The 19,962-nt window shown below is 42.0% G+C and overlaps 1 protein-coding gene across 1 annotated transcript in view; it reads right to left on the reverse strand.

Annotated features, from left to right (window-relative positions):
- FAM120B (family with sequence similarity 120B) overlaps window positions 1-19,962 on the reverse strand; it is a 133,689-nt gene that overhangs the window by 35,400 nt on the left and 78,327 nt on the right. Inside the window, exon 7 of the mRNA XM_044290210.1 lies at window positions 9,815-10,021. Within this exon, the coding sequence (XP_044146145.1) occupies window positions 9,815-10,021 (207 nt within the window). The remainder of the gene's footprint in view (window positions 1-9,814; window positions 10,022-19,962) is intronic.

Genomic DNA, 19,962 nt, shown 5'->3' on the forward strand with positions numbered 1-19,962 from the left:
GATATAAATGGGATTCATATAAACTACTGGTGTGGATTCTAGGGCCCTGTAACACACTTCCCATCATTGTGTGTGTGTATCTAATATATAAAGCCGAGTGTATGTGTGTGTAAGTATGTATGTCCGCTAAAGGAATCCGCACCATTGCATTTACAATCACGAAATTTGTCGCACAGGTACATCAGGTGTTCGGGAAGGTTTTAGAGCAGGTCTCAGCTCTCTAGGAGGTACCGTTCCTGAGATAATCCCCAAAAATGCATTAGCCAATAGAAGCTTGGTCACATGACGCTTATCAGCCAATAGAAGCTCGCAGGCCATTAGCCTCAACATACACAGCTTTACTCCAGGTTTCCATAACAACCCAGACATTTTTCTTCACTGCTGTAGGTGAGCTTTAAAGGAAATCTGTGTCCAGGATAATCGCTATTGAAGTAAAGCCATGGCCTAATGCACTTAGTACCTTATTTCAAGATGTGCTTTTGCTCCAGCAATAGATGTTTTTATCCTCTGAAAATCCAGTTTATTTACTGGCATATTATGGGGGACACTATGGGGAAGGAGGAGAGGAGCACTATGAAGGCATTTACTGGGGCACTATATAGGGTTATTTTATACTGGCATACATTATGGGGACATTATCTCAACTGCGGGCACTAAGTGGGGGTATTTCATTACTGTCATATTATAGGGAGAATTATTACTACTAGGGGGTATTATGTGGAGCTTTACTACTACTGGGGGGCTATGAGGAACATGATTACTAGTATGGACACTATAGGGGCATTATTACTACTAAGTGTGCTCTGGCAGAGAATTATTTCAATTGGTGGGATTTGGGGGAGCACTGTTACTTTGGGGGGCACCCTGGCACAGTATCAGCTTAGCACAATTATTTTTGGGGGACATTATCTTTATACTATTAGTGTCTGGGTGCAGTTATTTTTTAGAGCAGTGTGTGCCAATAATTGTTGAAGGGGGCACTATCTGTGTGGCAGTAGTATTTCCAGGGGGACTGTTTCTGCAGTATAGTATTGGGGGTGGCAGAAAACGGTGTCCAGAAACTAATGTGTGTTTGTCAATCTCTGCAGAGACAGGAGATGGCTGAAAAATCATCATGGCGGTCTGGTCTGAATGGAGAAGATAAAGAAAGAGAACATCTACAACAAAGGTGACATCACTGGATGTAAGAGGTATGTGGCGGCGCGCTACGTAGGAGGAGATGCTCCGTCTCCTCCCCCTGCCATTTTCAGAAGGAGGATTCAGAGCTGGGTGAGGCCGGCCAAAGTGGGCAGTAGGGCCACGGGCGGGTGGCAGATGGTGGGGGGAACCACAAGCCTTGAGCAGGTCCTGGGGAAGGGGGAGAGCGGAGGAGCTTCCTGGCTGTAGCCTGCTGTTGTTTATTGTATAATGTGAAGCAGGCAGTGCAGCCAGGACACGCCCTCCCCTCTCGGTATGATGTGTAGAGACTCAACAATAGAATTTCAGCTATACAGTGTTTGTTGGGAGTGGCCTATTATATGTAGGAGGAGCTTTTAATAACAAGCGGGGCTAAAAATGCACGGGGCACTATGCGCTCTGTGTTTTTCCATTCCTACAGGACTTTTAGAAATGGGCGGGCAAAAGAATTGGTGCAGCGCTACACGTGCCACATTGGGGGGAATGTGTTCCTGTATAAAATAAAATAAATTAAAATAAAAGTCTGCAAAATAAAAATGGGCCACTTGACTGGATTTTCCCCCCAGGACTGAGGCTGCCAGCCCTCCCCTGGCTCACACTCAGACAGCACAATGCTGCTGTCTTAGAGTGAGCTGTTAAAAAGGACACGCCCCTGATCCTAGTAGGCCACACCCCCTCCCACTCCTCAGCCGACAGGGATTGAAAAAAATTAAGTTAAAAATCAACTTCTAGGTCCCACTAAGCCACGCCCTGATCTGGCTGGCCACGCCCCCTTCCACTACTCAGCCAGACAGGGATTAAAAAAAATGAAGTTAAAAGTCAACTTCTGTCAGCTGCAGGGGTGGGAGGGGCGGTGACTTTCTTCCTGCAGCTCACACTCAGACAGCACAATGAGAATGAGCTGTTCAAAAGGATATCCTTGTGTCCATCCAGACCCTGCGCCAGACGGAGGACAGGGAGTCTGAAAGCCAGACTGCCCGGCCTTAAACTGGACCTCTGGCCAACAGTTAAGGGGATAGTCCTCTATGGAGGTTGGGCTACTTTCACACCTGCGTTTAGGTGCGGATCCGTCTGGTATCTGCACAGACGGATCCGCACCTATAATGCAAACGCTTAGATCCGTTCAGAACGGATCTGTTTGCATTACCATGAACAAAAAAGAACCCAAAAAATATATATATTTTTTTTTTGTTCATGATAGTGCAAACGGATCCGTTTTGACTTTACATTAAAAGTCAATGGGGGACGGATCCGTTTGAAAATTGAGCCATAGTGTGTCAACTTCAAACGGATACGTCCCCATTGACTTACATTGTAAGTCTGGACGGATCCGTTTGCCTCCGCACGGCCAGGCGGACATCCAAACGCTGCAAGCAGCGTTCGGGTGTCCACCTGCTGAGCGGAGCGGAGGACAAACTGTGCCAGACTGATGCATTCTGAGCGGATCCGCATCCACTCAGAATGCATTAGGGCTGGACGGGGCCGCTTGTGAGAGCCTTCAAACGGAACTCACAAGCGGAGCCCCGAACGCAAGTGTGAAAGTAGCCTTAGTGTTAAGGGGCAGATTGCTGTAAAGGCCACTGTTAGGCCCCTTTCACACGGGCGAGTTTTCCGTGCGGGTGCGATGCGTGCGGTGAACGTATTGCACCCGCACTGAATCCTGACCCATTCATTTCTATGGGGCTGTGCACATGAGCGTTGATTTTCACACATCACTTGTGCATTGAGTGAAAATCGCAGCATGCTCTATATTGTGCGATTTTCACGTGATGCAGGCCCCATAGAAGTGAATGGGGTGCATGAAAATCGCATAGCATCCACAAGCAAGTGCGGATGCGGTGCGATTTTCACGCATGGTTGCTAGGTGACAGTCTATTCACTGTATTATTTTCCCTTATAACATGGTTATAAGGGAAAATAATAGCATTCTGAATACAGAATGCATAGTAAAACAGCGCTGGAGGGGTTAAAAATAAAAGAAAAAATAATTTAACTCACCTTAGTCCACTTGATCGCGAAGCCCGGCATCTCCTTGTGTCTCCTTTGTTGACTAGGACCTGTGGTGAGCATTAAATAGAGGTAAAGGACCTTTGATGACGTCACTCCGGTCATCACATGATCTTTTACCATGGTGATTCACCATGGTAAATCAAGTGGACTAAGGTGAGTTAAATTTTTATTTTATTTTTTAACCCCTCCAGCGCTGTTTTACTATGCATTCTGTATTCAGAATGCTATTATTTTCCCTTATAACCATGTTATAAGGGAAAATAATACAATCTACAGAACATCAATCCCAAGCCCCGAACTTCTCACGCGAGTGCAAAACGCATTACAATGTTTTGCACTCGCACGGAAAAATCGCGCATTTTCCCGCAACGCACCCGCCTCTTATCCGGGCAAAAAAACTGATGCCCGTGTGAAAGAGGCCTTAAGGGGACGGGCCCCTGTGGAGGTCACTGTCAAGGGGGTGGTGTGCTGTGAAACTCACTGTTAAAGGGGAAGGCTGCTGTAAAGGTCAAAGTTAAGGAGGTGGGCTACTGTGGAGGTCCAATTTTAAGGAATGGGGCAGTGTTAAGGGGTGGGGGGCTGTGGAGGTCACTGTTAAGGGGGAGGGGTGCTGTAAATGTCACTGTTATACTAGCTGAAGCCGGGTCCTTCAGCTAGTATATATATATATATTGTTTATGAATTAGTATACTATAACACCAAAGTTACTATTCTATATTTTTCAGCGTGAGGCCCCCCTTTTCTTTGCACTTGTAATCAAGTACCCATGTACCTCTTTGGTGAGCCACCCCAATAACATATTATATGGATTACCCAATTGCATATTTGAAAGCAAACAAATAAGTAAATTACACCGACCATACAGAGCATTCTATAATATAAATGGCCTCCCAACAAGTGCGCTTGTGTATGGGTTCTTTGGGATGCAGCTCTTGGCTGCTAGAAGTATCTATTTTTTTAAACAAAAGGTTTTAAAGGTGTGTAACGCAGGTCAGCTATGTGTCCCATGACTATATCATGGACTACTACATTTATTATTTACTTGAAAAGCACAAGTCATTGCATTTCAAAGATTTCCTGAACTGAGTAGGCACACACATACACATGTATATATTTTGTTCTATTATATGGAAGTCTAGTGATAAATGGGTTCCCATTATATCATTCTAAGGTATCAATAATAGGTTTAAACACATGTTTTGCAATAAGCAATATACCGGTACCAACGGACATGGATAAGGAAGCTAAACAGTAAAAGAGATTTTACACAGATGGAAATTGTATATGGAAAATGTACAAAGGGCCAAGAATTAAGAAAGAGAGATGGATGAGAAATGGAAAGAAGGGCAGTCGGGGAGAATTAGGGGATGAAAGAATGAGATAATGGGCCGATCTGGTGCCGATCATAGCTTTTACCTATTACTGTCTTTACTGTTTTGGCTCCTGATTAACACTTGAAAGGCCTTCCTTACTCAGGGTTCCATATGCCTCTGTCTACTCTTTTGCATGTCTATCAGTATCTGACACACAGGCACCAAGAATGGTCTTCAGAAGTACATACAAGATCCTGTATTGGGCCACTGCAGAAAGGTGGACATGCTTTGTGATGATAAACCATTAATCATAGTGCCATGTAGAGATGTATTTGCACAGGTGCCTTAGGAATGCAGAACCAATCATAGCCAAGAAAGACAAACTCCCATTCCTACATGCTTAAAATATGTTTTACATTGTTCAGGATTTTTGAGTGGCTGTGGATAAAATTAACGTGAAAACAGGTAAACAGAGAGGCCGAGTCCAAACCAGGTCCTGTCAATGAAAAGCAGAAAATGCAATACTTTTATGTGTCACTCAACCTCCCCTACTTTGCAGGAAAATAAGAACAGATAAATCTGCACAACATAATACATCCACAACATGGCAAATTCACTTCTTGTCATACAGAACAAATATCAATCCTATTAATAAAGTGATTCTGTACTAAATGGGATACCAGCTGTGAAGAATATGCAGGGGCAGATTTATTAGGGATCAGCCTACAGTAAAGAACCAGTAAGTATTCACCTGGCGGACCTTGCGTCGCTGCTCCGGTTTTCCTGACTGGGCTCAGTTTACCCAGCTGCAGCGGTAACATCAAGTTGAGAACATATGACTGCTGCAGTCAATCACTGGCCTCTTCGGTGTACCTCTCAGGTCACTGATTGGCTGCTGCCGGAGGTCTCCAGCTATTGCAAAACTACAACCCCCATCACGCCCTGATGGCTGCAGGCCGTAAAAGCATGATGAGAGTTATAGTTTTACAACCGCTGGAGAGGTTGGTAAACACAGATCTACAGTATTGTAACAAGTGCTGTAGCGAAAAAAACCCTTTGCTGTGGTTGATTGATATGGGCAAAAATAAAAGCTGTACTGCGATTGGTTGCTGCGGTCAACAAACAGCTTTTTAGCCAGCACATGCAGGGAGCTGGAAGGCAGACTGAAATGCAGGGGACATATAAAATCCAACAGACTCTATGCAAAGGTCACTCCCAAAACAGGTGCAAAGAGGTTTCCTCTGTGAATGGGCACTTTGGGCAGTAATGGATTTTGCAAAGTTTGCAGGCATGATAAAAGTGTTACATATTCAATAGCTGTTGGCTGAATGATGAGATTTGTCGCCCGACTTCCTCCAAGCTTACTCCAGCTTGGGCAAATGTGTATGTGCATGTAATGGGCAGGGGAGAAAGCTGTTGCCAGAGACTTTTGGTGGCGGCTTATCACCTAGGAGACTGAAATGATCAGGCAAAAATATTCATTTTGCTCAATCTTTTATGCACATTAAAGGGACACTGACAGGCCCAACCCCCCGAGAACAGTGGATTTGGCCAACAATATACTAACTAATGTGTATGGGGGACTTTAAAGAAAAAAAAAAGAAAAAACTATTTAAAACATTTTGGGATGTTTTCTTTACCTCTCTAATTGGGCCAACGAGAGCAATCAATATTTCTAGGTAAGAAATAAAATTAGAAAATATTTATATAGACTTACACCCAAGCAATGTTGAGTATATACGATAGTCTGGAAATAAAAAGAGAACCCCCTGGTTCAAAACAAATGGGGGTATTTACCCATATCAGTACTAGGTAGATGTCATCTCTTGAATGTGATGAGTATTTGTAAACCCTTATATCCAATGGGAACATGCGCTTACACCTAAATACTGGCACATGGTATTTGGTTGCAGATCCTTGGGTTGTTTACAAAATGCATGATGTACGCATGTATACATAAGCACAAAAGATTCAATGCAAAGTAATACAAGTTCACTTCTCTGTACACGGTAGCTCCACATTCAGCAAAATGAACCTTGTGGATGGAGGGTCGGTGGGAGTGTAGTGCTGTGTTCTGTTTTTATCTTTGACAGAATTTTGTACTAATCTGTATATTACTTTGATGTAAAATGTCTATTGTGAAAATCTAGTAAAAGGTTTAAAAAATAAAAATAAAATATATTGTGCGCATTTTTTTGCCACACAGTAGTATCCAAGTTAACATTTATTTATTTTTACTGTATACCAATGTATGAAATGATACTCTTCTGGCCTCCCCCTGACTAATGGATCCCTATGTTTAGTATGTTAGGAGCTTTCCTGGCATACACACTAAACATGTGGCAGAAAAAGCTTTCTGACTGCAGCCTAAACAACATCTGTTTGTAAAATTGTAGAGCTCCTCGTATCTGAGGAAAATCTCTCTTTAAACAATTTATGGCAAAATCTAGGTGCACTCACATGTGGGCCAATGTTTCAGTTCATATAAAGTCTGATCTGCTTAATATGGCAATTTTGTGATTAACATATAATCACGTCCATTTAGGTAATCTGCATTTTAAAGAGACCTAAGACTAGACCCCCCCCCCCCCCCCAATGTTAATCAGAACTTAGATCAAACAATAAATAAAAGAACTTACCTCTCCTACTCTGGATGGTGCTGCCACGTGGGAGATCTAGCATGATCTTCCTTTGGCACTACACTGTGACCTGACGTTGCACAGTGTCAGGTCATAGTGCTCTACGTCCTGATGCTGTACCCAGTCAGGACACAGCAGAGCACAGCATCAGCAGAAGACCAGGGAGCGGTGAGCAAAGCCAGCGCCATGGACGCTGTATTCACCACTTCTCAGTCCTACTGTGTACTAGTGAGCACTTCCATAATGGAAGTGCTCATTAGTATTTGTTGTTTAAGGCTACTTTCACACTGGCGTTTTGGTTTCCGTTTGTGAGATCCATTCAGGGATCTCACAAGCGGTCCAAAATGGATCAGATTTGCCCTTAATGCATTCTGAATGGATAAGGATCCGCTCAGAATGTATCAGTTTGCCTCCGTTCCATCTCCATTCCGCTTTGGAGGCGGACACCAAATCTCTGATTGCAGCGTTTTGTTGTCCGTCTGATGAAACTGAGCCAAACGTCAACGTGTGCAATATTCAGGCTGTCTGATCAGCACCTTGATATGCCACACCTGTGAGGTGGGATGCATTATCTCAGCAAAGGGGAAGTGGTCACTAACACAGATTTAGACAGATTTGTGAACAATACTTGAGAGTAATGGGTCTTTTGTGTATGTAGAAAATGTTTCAGATCTTTGAGTTCAGCTCATGCAAAATAGGAGCAAAACTGAAAGTGTTGTGTTTATATTTTTGGTCAGTGTATTTGGTAGATTAGTAAGAAGTAGGGAAAGATGGAAGAGACCATGTTTGTAAAGATCAGGGCTTATTGTATATTACTGCAGTAACACAATTGAAAACCTTTGATCCGGACCATTTGCAGACTTGCTTCATTATAGATAGGGGGCAAAGGTGTACATAGCTTTTAACAATTAATTTGACTACATTCTCATATTTCAGTACCACTTGAACAGGAGTGATGGTAGTACTGAATATCTGTACACCCCCAAAAACTGTACGAGCTTCCAATTCTTATGAGTAGAGAATTTTTCTATGTAACACAGCTCACCCCGCACTGTTGATACAACACTACACAAAGTTTAATGTGCACACATTCAGGCCGGTTGTACAGTATCTTTAATGACTTGTTTATGCTCTACATTGTTCTTGCAGGGTATGTTTGTTATGTAAGATATTTATGTTGAATATTCACCAATAGAAATTCAATCATAAAAATATATGGTTCTATGTACAGTAACAACAGGGCTATAAACCATGTACAGAACTAATTATAGTCATGTCCACATTGTCCTTCGCTATCTATCTCTTTAGGAATAGCCTGGTCTCAGCAATGAGGACCATGCGAAATATGGAATTATAAAAGTGGATTCCTTTCAGTGCATACCAGGCATATATAATGGCGCCCTCAGGCATATGCTTTGTTTGCAGTACAAACACTAAACACATCTTCTGTACATTTATCTGAAATTTAAAATGTACTCAAGAAAAAAAGCATGTCTGTTCCAGGGATTAAACAGAGGCCCCTCCTAACAAATGGTCCTGATAAAACAGGTTTTGAGAACCTCTTCTCTGGGAAATGATTTATAAGCAGTAGGTAGTAAACCTACCCATACCCTGTAAACTATTCATACGCACTTTCTGCAAGTCACCAATGTCTACTCCTTGTTGTCAATGTAGCTACCACAGAAAGTTTAAAGGGGTTCTCTCATAAACAACCCCCTTCTGAAAAAGGAGCTAGTCTAGCATTAAAATGATCATTGTGGGTTTGTCTTTTCTTACCACCCATGATCAGCTTTTATTGGTGAGGAAAGTTGCTTGAGACCATACTCACTAATTAAACCACTTGGTGCACTGTGTGGTAAATTTCCATTGAAAAGTAGTAAAACATAATATAATATATGGTGCTACAACAGGTCATTGCTAGCTCCCAACTTCTGAAGCTGGGTCTGAGACCTGATTAAGACTTGCCTAAGCCAGAGATGTAGAGGTAGACATTATGAGACACCTTTAAATATAGTACCAGAAAAGTCACACAAAGGCATCCTCATTTCGCTCTCAAAAACCAGCACATAATCAACCAAATAAAGAAACATTAAGAATTTGACTACTGCATAAAGTGAAAATCTACAGTAAACTTACCTAATTTCAAGGTTACAGACATTAGACTCACCACAAAAAGCATAAAAGCAGCTATAAGCCATAATCAGCTTACTATGGAAGCACAGGCCCTGACAGGGTAGCTCATGAGCGAAGAGAAAATATTTTTTTCGGATTCACCAGTCCACAGAATACAGCCGTATAATTGTTACTCACTTCACGCGTCTCCAGCGATAAGTCCTAGCAAGTGACCTGGCTCCAGCATATAGCTGCATCCAGTTGCCAGGCAATTGTATGCCTCCTCTGGTTAAAACATCCCTTTTGGGGGGACTGTGCAAATTCCATAGACTCCGCACCACAGCCTAACCAACACCAAGCCAGTGGTGGCTTAGAGAATCCACATCTCCATTTACAACATAATAAACCTACTTGTGAAAAGTAAATATCAAACATGGCAAATGTATTCACCCAAAGCATCCGAACGGCCGGTGAATCACAAATACCTTCTGCCCCAGTATGTTAATACCCAGCAATTATCTGTCTTGCAAAGCTAGCATTAAATAATCACACATATTTGCTCACTCTTTTCTCCAAGATCACATCCACAGGTCTATGTTCATGACACAACAGGTACTTCTGATGAAAGAGCTTCCCGTCAAATGTGTTCCACGGCATCAATGTCATCATGTCAAAGGGGTAGCCACACGCACTGTTACAAGCCATCAATGTAATCAGTCCACGAAGAAAGACAAAAGCAAGATGAACAGCTCTGGAATCCACGTAAGGAAGCTATACATGGGGGGGAGAAACAAGAAAATTACAAAATTTTAGTTTTGGCAGTGTTATTTTCATCACATAAATTTACTATAAATGTTAGATGTCGTGTAGATATCAAACCACAGGCATGGAGCATAGTGCCGCCTCCTTTGTTAGGAACTCTGTTTATTTAAAATAGGCGCATGGGCACAGTGGTGAGAATATATTACGGTATATTATTGTTTGAATGGATTGGATTTGGATTTTTATATGTGTTTATACTTGTGATGTTGTTATAGAAAGTGGTGAAGGGAAGATGTGACACAGTGCACCACAAAAATCCATATGTGCCATAGGGCTTTATACTAACAGAATTGTACACCCGTTTTTATACCACCTTGAAGTTTAGTGCAAGACTGAACTAAACAAGGAGCAAAACAGGACCAAACAAAAAGTCTGTGCAAAAGTTATCTAGTATGTTATAAACTAAACAAAATTGTGGCGCATACACTTCATATATTTGGTACAGCAAGCTCGCGCCACAAATTCTTATCCTAAACCTAGGGGCGGTAACACTGATATATCTCCCCAGTGTGTATAGACAGTTTATGTAGGTATAAACATATATGTTTAGGGATATGAACTCGCTTATGGGCTTTCCTATATTTCCTTTGCACATTTTATAGACCAGCAGGTGTTTTTACTCAGTAAATGCAAAAAACCCACATAATAGGTGCCAACATACATGACTTCACCAAAATACCTAGCCACACCTTGCAGGAATTTGTCACTCTGGAATTTTATACATTGTTTGCTCTCGACTTGTGTAATATGTTTGTCATGTCATGGGTATATTACCCGATGGTAGCAGCGCCTGAATGGAAGGAAAGTTCTGTTTACTAGAAATTCCACTCTGGTCCAGCTACACTTTGTATAGGCATTTTGTGCACCAGACCTTGAAAGCCAACAGTAAGCTATACTGTCAACATACAAAAAGAGATTCATCATAAAAAAAATTGATGAGATGGAGACCTTCTAAAACAGGCTAGTTTCATTTGTCCTCACCACAGTCTGCACTTCAAAATTTAAAAAGAGGATGTTTGAGAACATACAAACTTACAAAGAAATATATAGCACTAAATGACCGATTACATAGTTGTATAGTTAATACGGTTAATCAGTTATTTCCATCAGTTATTGAGAGCCAAAACCAGTAGTGAGGCCTACTCAGAGATAAGGTGTAAGGAAGGATCTGCACCTGTTCTGTGTTTTTGACCTGCATCTGGTTTTGGCTCACGACACCTGATGGAAATAACTGACCAAATAACAGAAGTGTGAACTCAGTCTAAGTCATACACACCTTTTATTTCTGACCTCAACAAAGCTTTTTGACATTACCTTCGAACTTGTGGCTCAACCTGCACATCACACTGAGGTGACAGTGGAGACCCAGATCTTCTGGCAAACCACTGTGTGCATACATATCCATGGACAGCCAGAATGAAACTACCAATGTTGACCACGTTTACATATTTTATCAAAATACGTACGTACGTCGTTACAGTTATAATCAAAATAATTGTTCCCCACTACAAATTAGATTTATTAGCCAAATGTACAAACTTTCAACTGTTTGAAATAAACCAATCAAACAAGAACAATTTAAGTGGCTCGTAATATAATAAGTGGTTTCTCCAAACTCAATACAAAGTGGCATTTTTAATGACTACTGCAGTTTCAGAATTATTCAACCCCATCCTATTCCTAATGAGTAATAGCCTCCAGTTTAATAATATTCTTGGGTTTATGTGCTGCAACAACCTTCCCACTCCAGAATCTCCTGACTGGCTTTCTCAATTAGAGTCACTTGTACAAGGAATCTCTGGCATTCTAATTGAGAAGGCCAGTGAGGTGACCAGCAAAACATTTTGAAAATAATCCAATAGGTCCAGTTGCTCTGACTTACAGACGTGGACAAAATTGTTGGTACCCTTTGGTCAATGAAAGAAAAAGTCACAATGGTCACAGAAATAACTTTAATCTGACAAAAGTAATAATAAATTAAAATTCTATAAATGTTAACCAATGAAAGTCAGACATTGTTTTTCAACCATGCTTCAACAGAATTATGTAAAAAAATAAACTCATGAAACAGGCATGGACAAAAATGATGGTACCCCTAGAAAACACAGAACATAATGTGACCAAAGGGACATGTTAATTCAAGGTGTGTCCACTAATTAGCATCACAGGTGTCTACAACCTTGTAATCAGCCATTGGGCCTATATATATGGCTCCAGGTAATCACTGTGTTGTTTGGTGATATGGTGTGTACCACACTCGACATGGACCAGAGGAAGCAAAGGAAAGAGCTGTCTCAAGAGATCAGAAAGAAAATTATAGACAAGCATGTTAAAGGTAAAGGCTATAAGACCATCTCCAAGCAACTAGATGTTCCTGTGAGTACAGTTGCACATATTATTCATAAGTTTAAGATCCATGGGACTGTAGCCAACCTCCCTGGACGTGGCCGCAGGAGGAAAATTGATGACAAATCTAAGAGACGGATAATCCGAATGGTAACAAAAGAGCCTAGAAAGACTTCTAAAGAGATTCAAGGTGAACTTCATGCTCAAGGAACATCAGTGTCAGATCGCACCATCCGTCGTTGTTTGAGCCAAAGTGGACTACATGGGAGACGACCAAGGAGGACACCATTGTTGAAAACGAATCATAAAAAAGCAAGACTGGAATATGCCAAACTACATGTTGACAAGCCACAAAGCTTCTGGGAGAATGTCCTGTGGACAGATGAGACAAAAATCGAAGTTTTTGCCAAGGCACATCAGCTGTATGTTCACAGACGAAAAAATGAAGCATATCAAGAAAAGAACACTGTCCCTACTGTGAAACATGGAGGAGGCTCTGTTATGTTCTGGGGCTGCTTTGCTGCGTCTGGCACAGGGTGTCTTGAATCTGTGCAGGGTACAATGAAATCTCAAGACTATCAAGGAATTCTAGAGAGAAATGTACTAGCCAGTGTCAGAAAGCTTGGTCTCAGTCGCAGGTCATGGGTCTTGCAACAGGACAATGACCCAAAACACACCGCTAAAAACACCCAAGAATGGCTAAGAGGAAAAAATTGGACTATTCTAAAGTGGCCTTCTATGAGCCCTGACCTCAATCCTATTGAGCATCTTTGGAAGGAGCTGAAACATGCAGTCTGGAAAAGGCACCCTTCAAACCGGACACAACTGGAGCAGTTTGCTCATGAGGAGTGGGCCAAAATACCTGCTGAGAGGTGCAGATGTCTCATTGACAGTTACAGGAAGCGTTTGATTGCAGTGATTGCCTCAAAAGGTTGCGCAACAAAATATTAAGTTAGGGGTACCATCATTTTTGTCCATGCCTGTTTCATGAGTTTATTTTTTTACATAATTCTGTTGAAGCATGGTTGAAAAACAATGTCTGACTTTCATTGGTTAACATTTATAGAATTTTAATTTATTATTACTTTTGTCAGATTAAAGTTATTTCTGTGACCATTGTGACTTTTTCTTTCATTGACCAAAGGGTACCAACAATTTTGTCCACGTCTGTATTACTACTGATATATTATGACCTAGATGAATGAGAACCTTCACAGACATCTTTCAGGACTTCTGAAACCAAGCCTTGGTGGACTCTGGGGTATGCTTGGGATCATTATCCTGTTGGAAGGTCCAATGACGCCCAAGCTTCAACTTCCTCACAAAAGACGTGACATTTTCACCTAGGAATTCTTGCCCCCCATACGCTGCATGTTTTCAGTGCCAGAGGAAGCAAAGCAGCCCCAGGGTATTCTTTTCTGCGTATGCTTTATTCTCCATCCTCCAAACAATACCGCAAATCCATAGTCGGCATAAGGTTTTGAGCACAATGGAGCCAAATTTCCTTGTCCTTTTTGGTCAGTAGAGGTGTATAATCTTCAAGTCTGGGAATGGAGACCTTTAACGTTTAGTATGTGCCTTAGGGTACTTTCACACTAGCGTTAGAAGAATCCAGCAGGCAGTTCAGTTGCCTGAACTGTCTGCCAGATCCGGAAATCCGTATGATAAATGGATATCATTTGTTTCTGGATCCGTCTGACAAATGCATTTCAATACTGTATCTGTCTCTCCGGTGTCATCCTGAAAGAACGGATCCGGTATTTATCTTTTTCACAGATTTAAAAGGTCTGCGCATGCGCAGACTGGGAAACCGGATACGTTTTTCTGGAACACTTGGTACCAGATCCAGTATTAATACATGTCAATGTAAATTAATGCCAATCAGGCAAGTGTTCTGGAATTTTGGCTGGAGTAAATACTGCAGAATTTTCTCCTGCCAAATACCGTAAGAGGGACTGAACTGAAGACATCCTGATGCATACTGAACGGATTGCTTTCCATTCAGAATGCATTGGGATAAAACTGATGTGGTTTTTTCCGGTATTGAGCCCCTATGACGGAACTCAATACAGGAAAACTTTAACGCTAGTGTGAAACTACCCTTATTGTGAAAACTAAAACCTCAGTGCCTGCTGCCACCAAATCCTGCTGCAGGTCTCCTGCAGTCAGTCAAGGGGTTTTGACCACCTGTCTCCTCAAGAATAGGGTGGCACTTGGTGATAGCTTTCTCTTTCTGTCCCATCCAGCCAGTGTAGGCTTTCAAATGTATCTCTGGGAATATTCAGTGGCTATGCTTTTTGTATCCTTTTCCTTTAGACAACACCTGGTTTGTAAATGTGTGCTCTTATGAGGGATTCTGTTCAGGGGGTTGAATTCTGAGACTGTTAGGGCTCATGCACACGACCGTTGCCTGTTTTGCGGACTGCCAAATGCGGATCCACAAAACACAGATACTGGCTGTGTGCATTCTGCATTTTGCAGAACAAAGTGTTTGGCCCCTAATAGAACAGTCATATCGGCGGACCAGCCCCGCGGATATACGGACACTGAGTAATTTCCATTTTCTTTGCAGCCCCATTAAAGTTAATGGTCCCGCATACAGGCTGCAAAAAAAAAAAGAACAGGTACGGAAAAAAAAAAGTTAGTGTGCATGAGCCCTTACAGTCATTAAAAGTGGCATTTTGTGTTAAAGTGGTGACGTCACCTATGATGCTAGGGAGGCTGGTCACCGTCACGGCCTCCTATTGGCTGCACCACCCCATCGCCGGATGTTTTGATCCACACGACTAGGAGATGCAGCAGAGAAGGGTTAGTATGATCGATAGGAAGGGCCCGAGCATTGTGGGGGGAATTTTTAGAATTGGATATCCCCTTTAAATATGTAGAAAAAACTTGCTATGTCACTTGTGTTGAGCTATTTGAATTGTTTTTGTTTGATACGTTTATTGCGAACAGCTAAAAATGTGTTACTTTAGCTAATAAACCTAATTTGCAATAGCTGAAAAATATTGATTACAACAGTATATGCTACATAAACCACCTGTATCAATGGCATCATTCTGGCTACGAGAATGCAAGATGATCAAGGCTTTATTCTGTTATTTTACAATCATTATGCATCCAAGAGGTCCACTTCCATTTCATCCACAGCTTCCTAGAGTAGATGACAACTTTATCTGCTCTCACTCAGCAATATGCGTCTTCCTAGGTGGGTCTGGGTCTAGGCCAACCACTATTTCCAAAACATGCTTTAGAAACATTTGCAATGGTGCGTCTCTTTCCTGCTCATTGTGAACCTGGGAGGCCTCCTCATGGTACCTAAAAGCTCAAAACCAGAAGAGCATGTTTCTTCTACTGCGGCCCGGTAAATATTTACCCATAAACAGTCTGCCTGCTTTTGTTGATATGCATTCCTGCAGAATTTTATAGGCTCTTGTGTGCAGTGATCTCTCTACCAAACAGACAACTGTTTAGCTGAACTTTGTGCAATTTTCTAAAGTGCTGACAGATATTGCTCCATTTTGCTTCACTGTTTTATCTGCATTGTTATGAAAATAAACAGCAATTGAGCACAGGCATAAACCAACACAAGCAGACGGCTAGTGTGGATTGCAAAACTTCTATAGGTGCAAACTGTGACTTTACCTATGGTATCATTATCTTCAAATGTCAAACATTTTAAGGCCTCAATCACATGACCGTATCGGTTTTGCGGTCCACAAACCATTGATCCGCAAAATACAGATATCGTCAGTGTGCATGCGGCAGATTTCTCACTCCTTCACTAGAAATTGCTATTGATCTCCGCAAAATAGGACATGTTCTATAATTTGCGGACAGCACACTGTCGACATCCGTGAGCTGTCCACATTTTGCAGATGCTTAGAAATGAAACAAACAAAAATGCGGATCAGAGGCGGTCCCAAAATACGATCAGGAGGACTAATGCAAGTCAATTAGGACATTTTAGCAATGTTTTATATTTGCACCCATTTTTTCAGCACAATGGCTCACATTACATAGCACAAACAGAGACACCAAGCAGAGCCTTTCCACAACTGGACTCACAAAGCTCCTAATGCCTAATTCACAGAATGCATTGCAAAGTGGATCCATCTGCTTCATACACATAAAGGCAGCACATTAACTACAGCTCCATTCTCCAAAAATGGTGTGCTGTTTAGCTAAAAGAAGCATTGAAAGAATACAAAACCCACATAGTTATGAGTCTGGTGTATTCATAAGGAGGGCGTCCTCTCCCCACCCCTCAGGTACTCAGCAAAGGTAAGTGAGGTACTTAGCAAATATATTTTGTTCAAAACCATTTCTGCCCATCCACCCTGGCCAGGTGAGGGGAACCTATGAATGCTTTCTATTTTGAGGCCAACCTCCCTGCAATGAATTTATGGAAGGCACGCTCCACATATATACTGAGCCCACTCTGTATGCTACCATTTTGTTTGTGCACTCCTGACTAACCCACCTTTCCCACAGGCTGTTTTTAATTACTGAAGTATAAGGACTCATACACACAAACGTATTTTATTTCTGTGTCCGTTGTAGGTTTTTTTGCAGATCATATGTGGAACCATTCATTTCAATTTCATAAAAAGAAACAAAAAAAACGGAAGTCGCATTCCATTTCTGTATCCCCGTTCCGCCCAAAAAAATAGAACATGTCCAATTATTGTCCGCCTTACGGACAAGAATAGTACTGTTCTTTTAGGGCCAGCTGTTCCATTCCGCAAAATACGGAATGCACAGGGTCGTCATCCATATTTTTTGCAGAATCGTGTTTTGCGAACCGCAAAATACATACAGTCGTGTGCATGAGTCCTAAAGCTGAAACCTGCTCTGCCGGTATACAATGGAGGCCAGCTGGCACCAGGAAAAATAGTATACAGAGTAGGGAGCCTGCGTTCCCTAAATTCACTAGAGGCCGGATGGCAAGAAAAATGGTAGCATTTAGCATAGGTTTCCGTCCAAAAGAAGTCACCTTACCATGGTGGACAGGCACAAATGATTTTGATCAAAATATATTTGCTGAGTACCTCATGTTTATTCATATAGTTTGCAGAGTGCAGTTACACTGTGATTGCCAGTTCGCATTGTTCGCCCGCGAACATATGCGGGCTGCCATCTTTTTCACAAGTCTGGCAAGGCACAGGTAAGCCCTTACCTGTGCCCATGTGCAAGCCGGTCTGAAAACAAGTGTGGTCAGCGGGAGCAGGCAGTTCCGAGAACAGCCAGATGAAGGCCCCCGGTGGCTGTTCTCGGAACTGCCTGCTCCCGCTGACCGAATTTGTTTTCAGACCGGCTCGTGCACAGGCACAGGTAACAGCTTACCTGTGCCTCACTAGACTTGTGAAAAAAGATGGCAGCCCGCATATGTTCGCGGGCGAACAATGCGAACTGGCCATCACTGCTGTTACATTCTGTTTCATTTTGTATTTTCAGCAATTTTATGTGCTTAATAGGCTACATTCACATAAACGCATTTTGTTTCCGTTCTGTTTTTTGGGCGGATTGAATGAAGAACAATTCATTTCAGTCGGGTCACAAAAAATGTGGATAGCACACCGTGTGCTGTCTGCACCCGCATTTCTGTTCCGTAGCCCAGCGAAAAATATAGAGCATGTCCTTTTCTTGTTTTGTAGACAAGGATAGGCATTGTTACAATGGATCCGCAAAAAATAAATAAAACAGATGCAAGACAGATGCCAAAAGGACGTCATCTGTACTTTTTGCGGATCAGTGTTTTGAGGACAGCATTACACATACGGTCGTGTGAATGTAGCCTTAGGATGTGCTGACTTTGTTTTTTGTCTTTGCACTGAGGGGGTTCGTTTCAGTATCCTCCATGGTGTAGGGCAGCTATTTTCGTCAGTCCCATAGAAATTAATGGTAATATTGGAAGGGATGGAGCCCATGTAAAGGTCCACACCCTTGGTGGAGACACTATATCGGCGCAACTGAACGACCAGGTGAGTATTAGATTCAAACTTCTCTTTATTCAAGGTTGACAATGTGTTTCGGAGCAGATAATACTCCTTTTTCAAGTCTTTTGTACCGGTGGCTAATGATCGTAAGTGCGTCCTGCTTCCAGTGATGCTCGGCACGATCAAGGGCTGGCAACCCATCCAAGCGAGGACTAGACAACACTGGCAGCACCGACCTCCCACTATCACCTATGTACACTAGTGTTGTGCCTACACTCGCAGAACCACACATGGTGAGCCTAATCATCCCAAACGACCCTTCCTTTAACGTACATACCACCCTATGAGCGCCTTTCCCCTCTTGCTGCCCTCTTCTGCCATAGAAATGAATGGAGGATGGCCGCACATGCGCGGTCCACTCTTCTTTACCTTGCTGGCACCATTCTAAAGATAGGTGCAAGTCCCAGAGGTGGAATCCGCACCTATCAGACATAAGGCTACTTTCACACTGGCGTTTTGGCTTTCCGTTTGTGAGATCCATTCAGGGCTCTCACAAGCGGTCCAAAACGGATCAGTTTTGCCCTAATACATTCTGAATGGATAAGGATCTGCTCAGAATACATCAGTTTGGCTCCGTTCCGTCTCCATTCCGCTTAGGAGGCGGACACCAAAAACGCTGCTTGCAGCGTTATGGTGTCTGCCTAACGATGCAGAGGCAAACGGATCCGCAAAATGGATCCGCCCTCCATTGACTTTCAATGGTGTTCAAGATGGATCAGTTTGGCCAATGTTAAAGATAATAAAAACGGATCCATTTTGAACGGATGCATGCGGTTGTATAATTGATGCGGATCTGTATGTGCAGATCCATGACGGATCCGCACCAAACACGAGTGTGAAAGTAGCCTTAGTAGTATATCCTAGCGACAGTGACCAAGCAACCTTTTTTCAGTTGCTTTCCAACTATTTTTCTATCGCTATAGCTGAATAAGGGTTTTGAATAGCACCATTTTGGGGTACACATGACTTACTGATTAACTTTTATTAACTCTTTCTGTGAGGAAATGGGGGGGGAAACAGCAATACTGCCAGTTTTTAAATAATACATTTTTGAGCATTCATCTTTAACATAAATAACAATCACTCTGGGTTGGTACAATTACAGTGATAAATACATATAGTTGTTTTTTTACGTTTTACTACTTTTGCACAATAAAAATCTATTAAAGAAAAAAGGAAAATGTTTTTGCATCGCTGCATCCCAAGACCAATACATTTTTTGTGTGTTTTTTCTACGGAGCTCTGTGGGACCAGATTTTTGCAAAGCGACTGCATGTAATTGGTATCATTTTGGGATAAATGCCTGTAACACTTTTTGATAGATTTTTATTTAATTTATTTTGGAGGCGAACAAGCAAAAAACTGCAATTCTGGCATTGTTTTCCTTTTTGTACACTGTAAAATGATACAATTATAATTGCATAATATGGGTCATTACGGAAACGGCGATACCAAATACGTGGAGGGAATTTCATTTTAGCATTTTCTTCCATTGAAAAGCTTTTCTTTTTCAGTGTAAAAAAGGTGTATTTTCACAATATTTTT

The sequence above is a fragment of the Bufo gargarizans genome, chromosome 4, assembly GCF_014858855.1.
Source record: "Bufo gargarizans isolate SCDJY-AF-19 chromosome 4, ASM1485885v1, whole genome shotgun sequence".
NCBI classification, from domain to species: domain Eukaryota; kingdom Metazoa; phylum Chordata; class Amphibia; order Anura; family Bufonidae; genus Bufo; species Bufo gargarizans.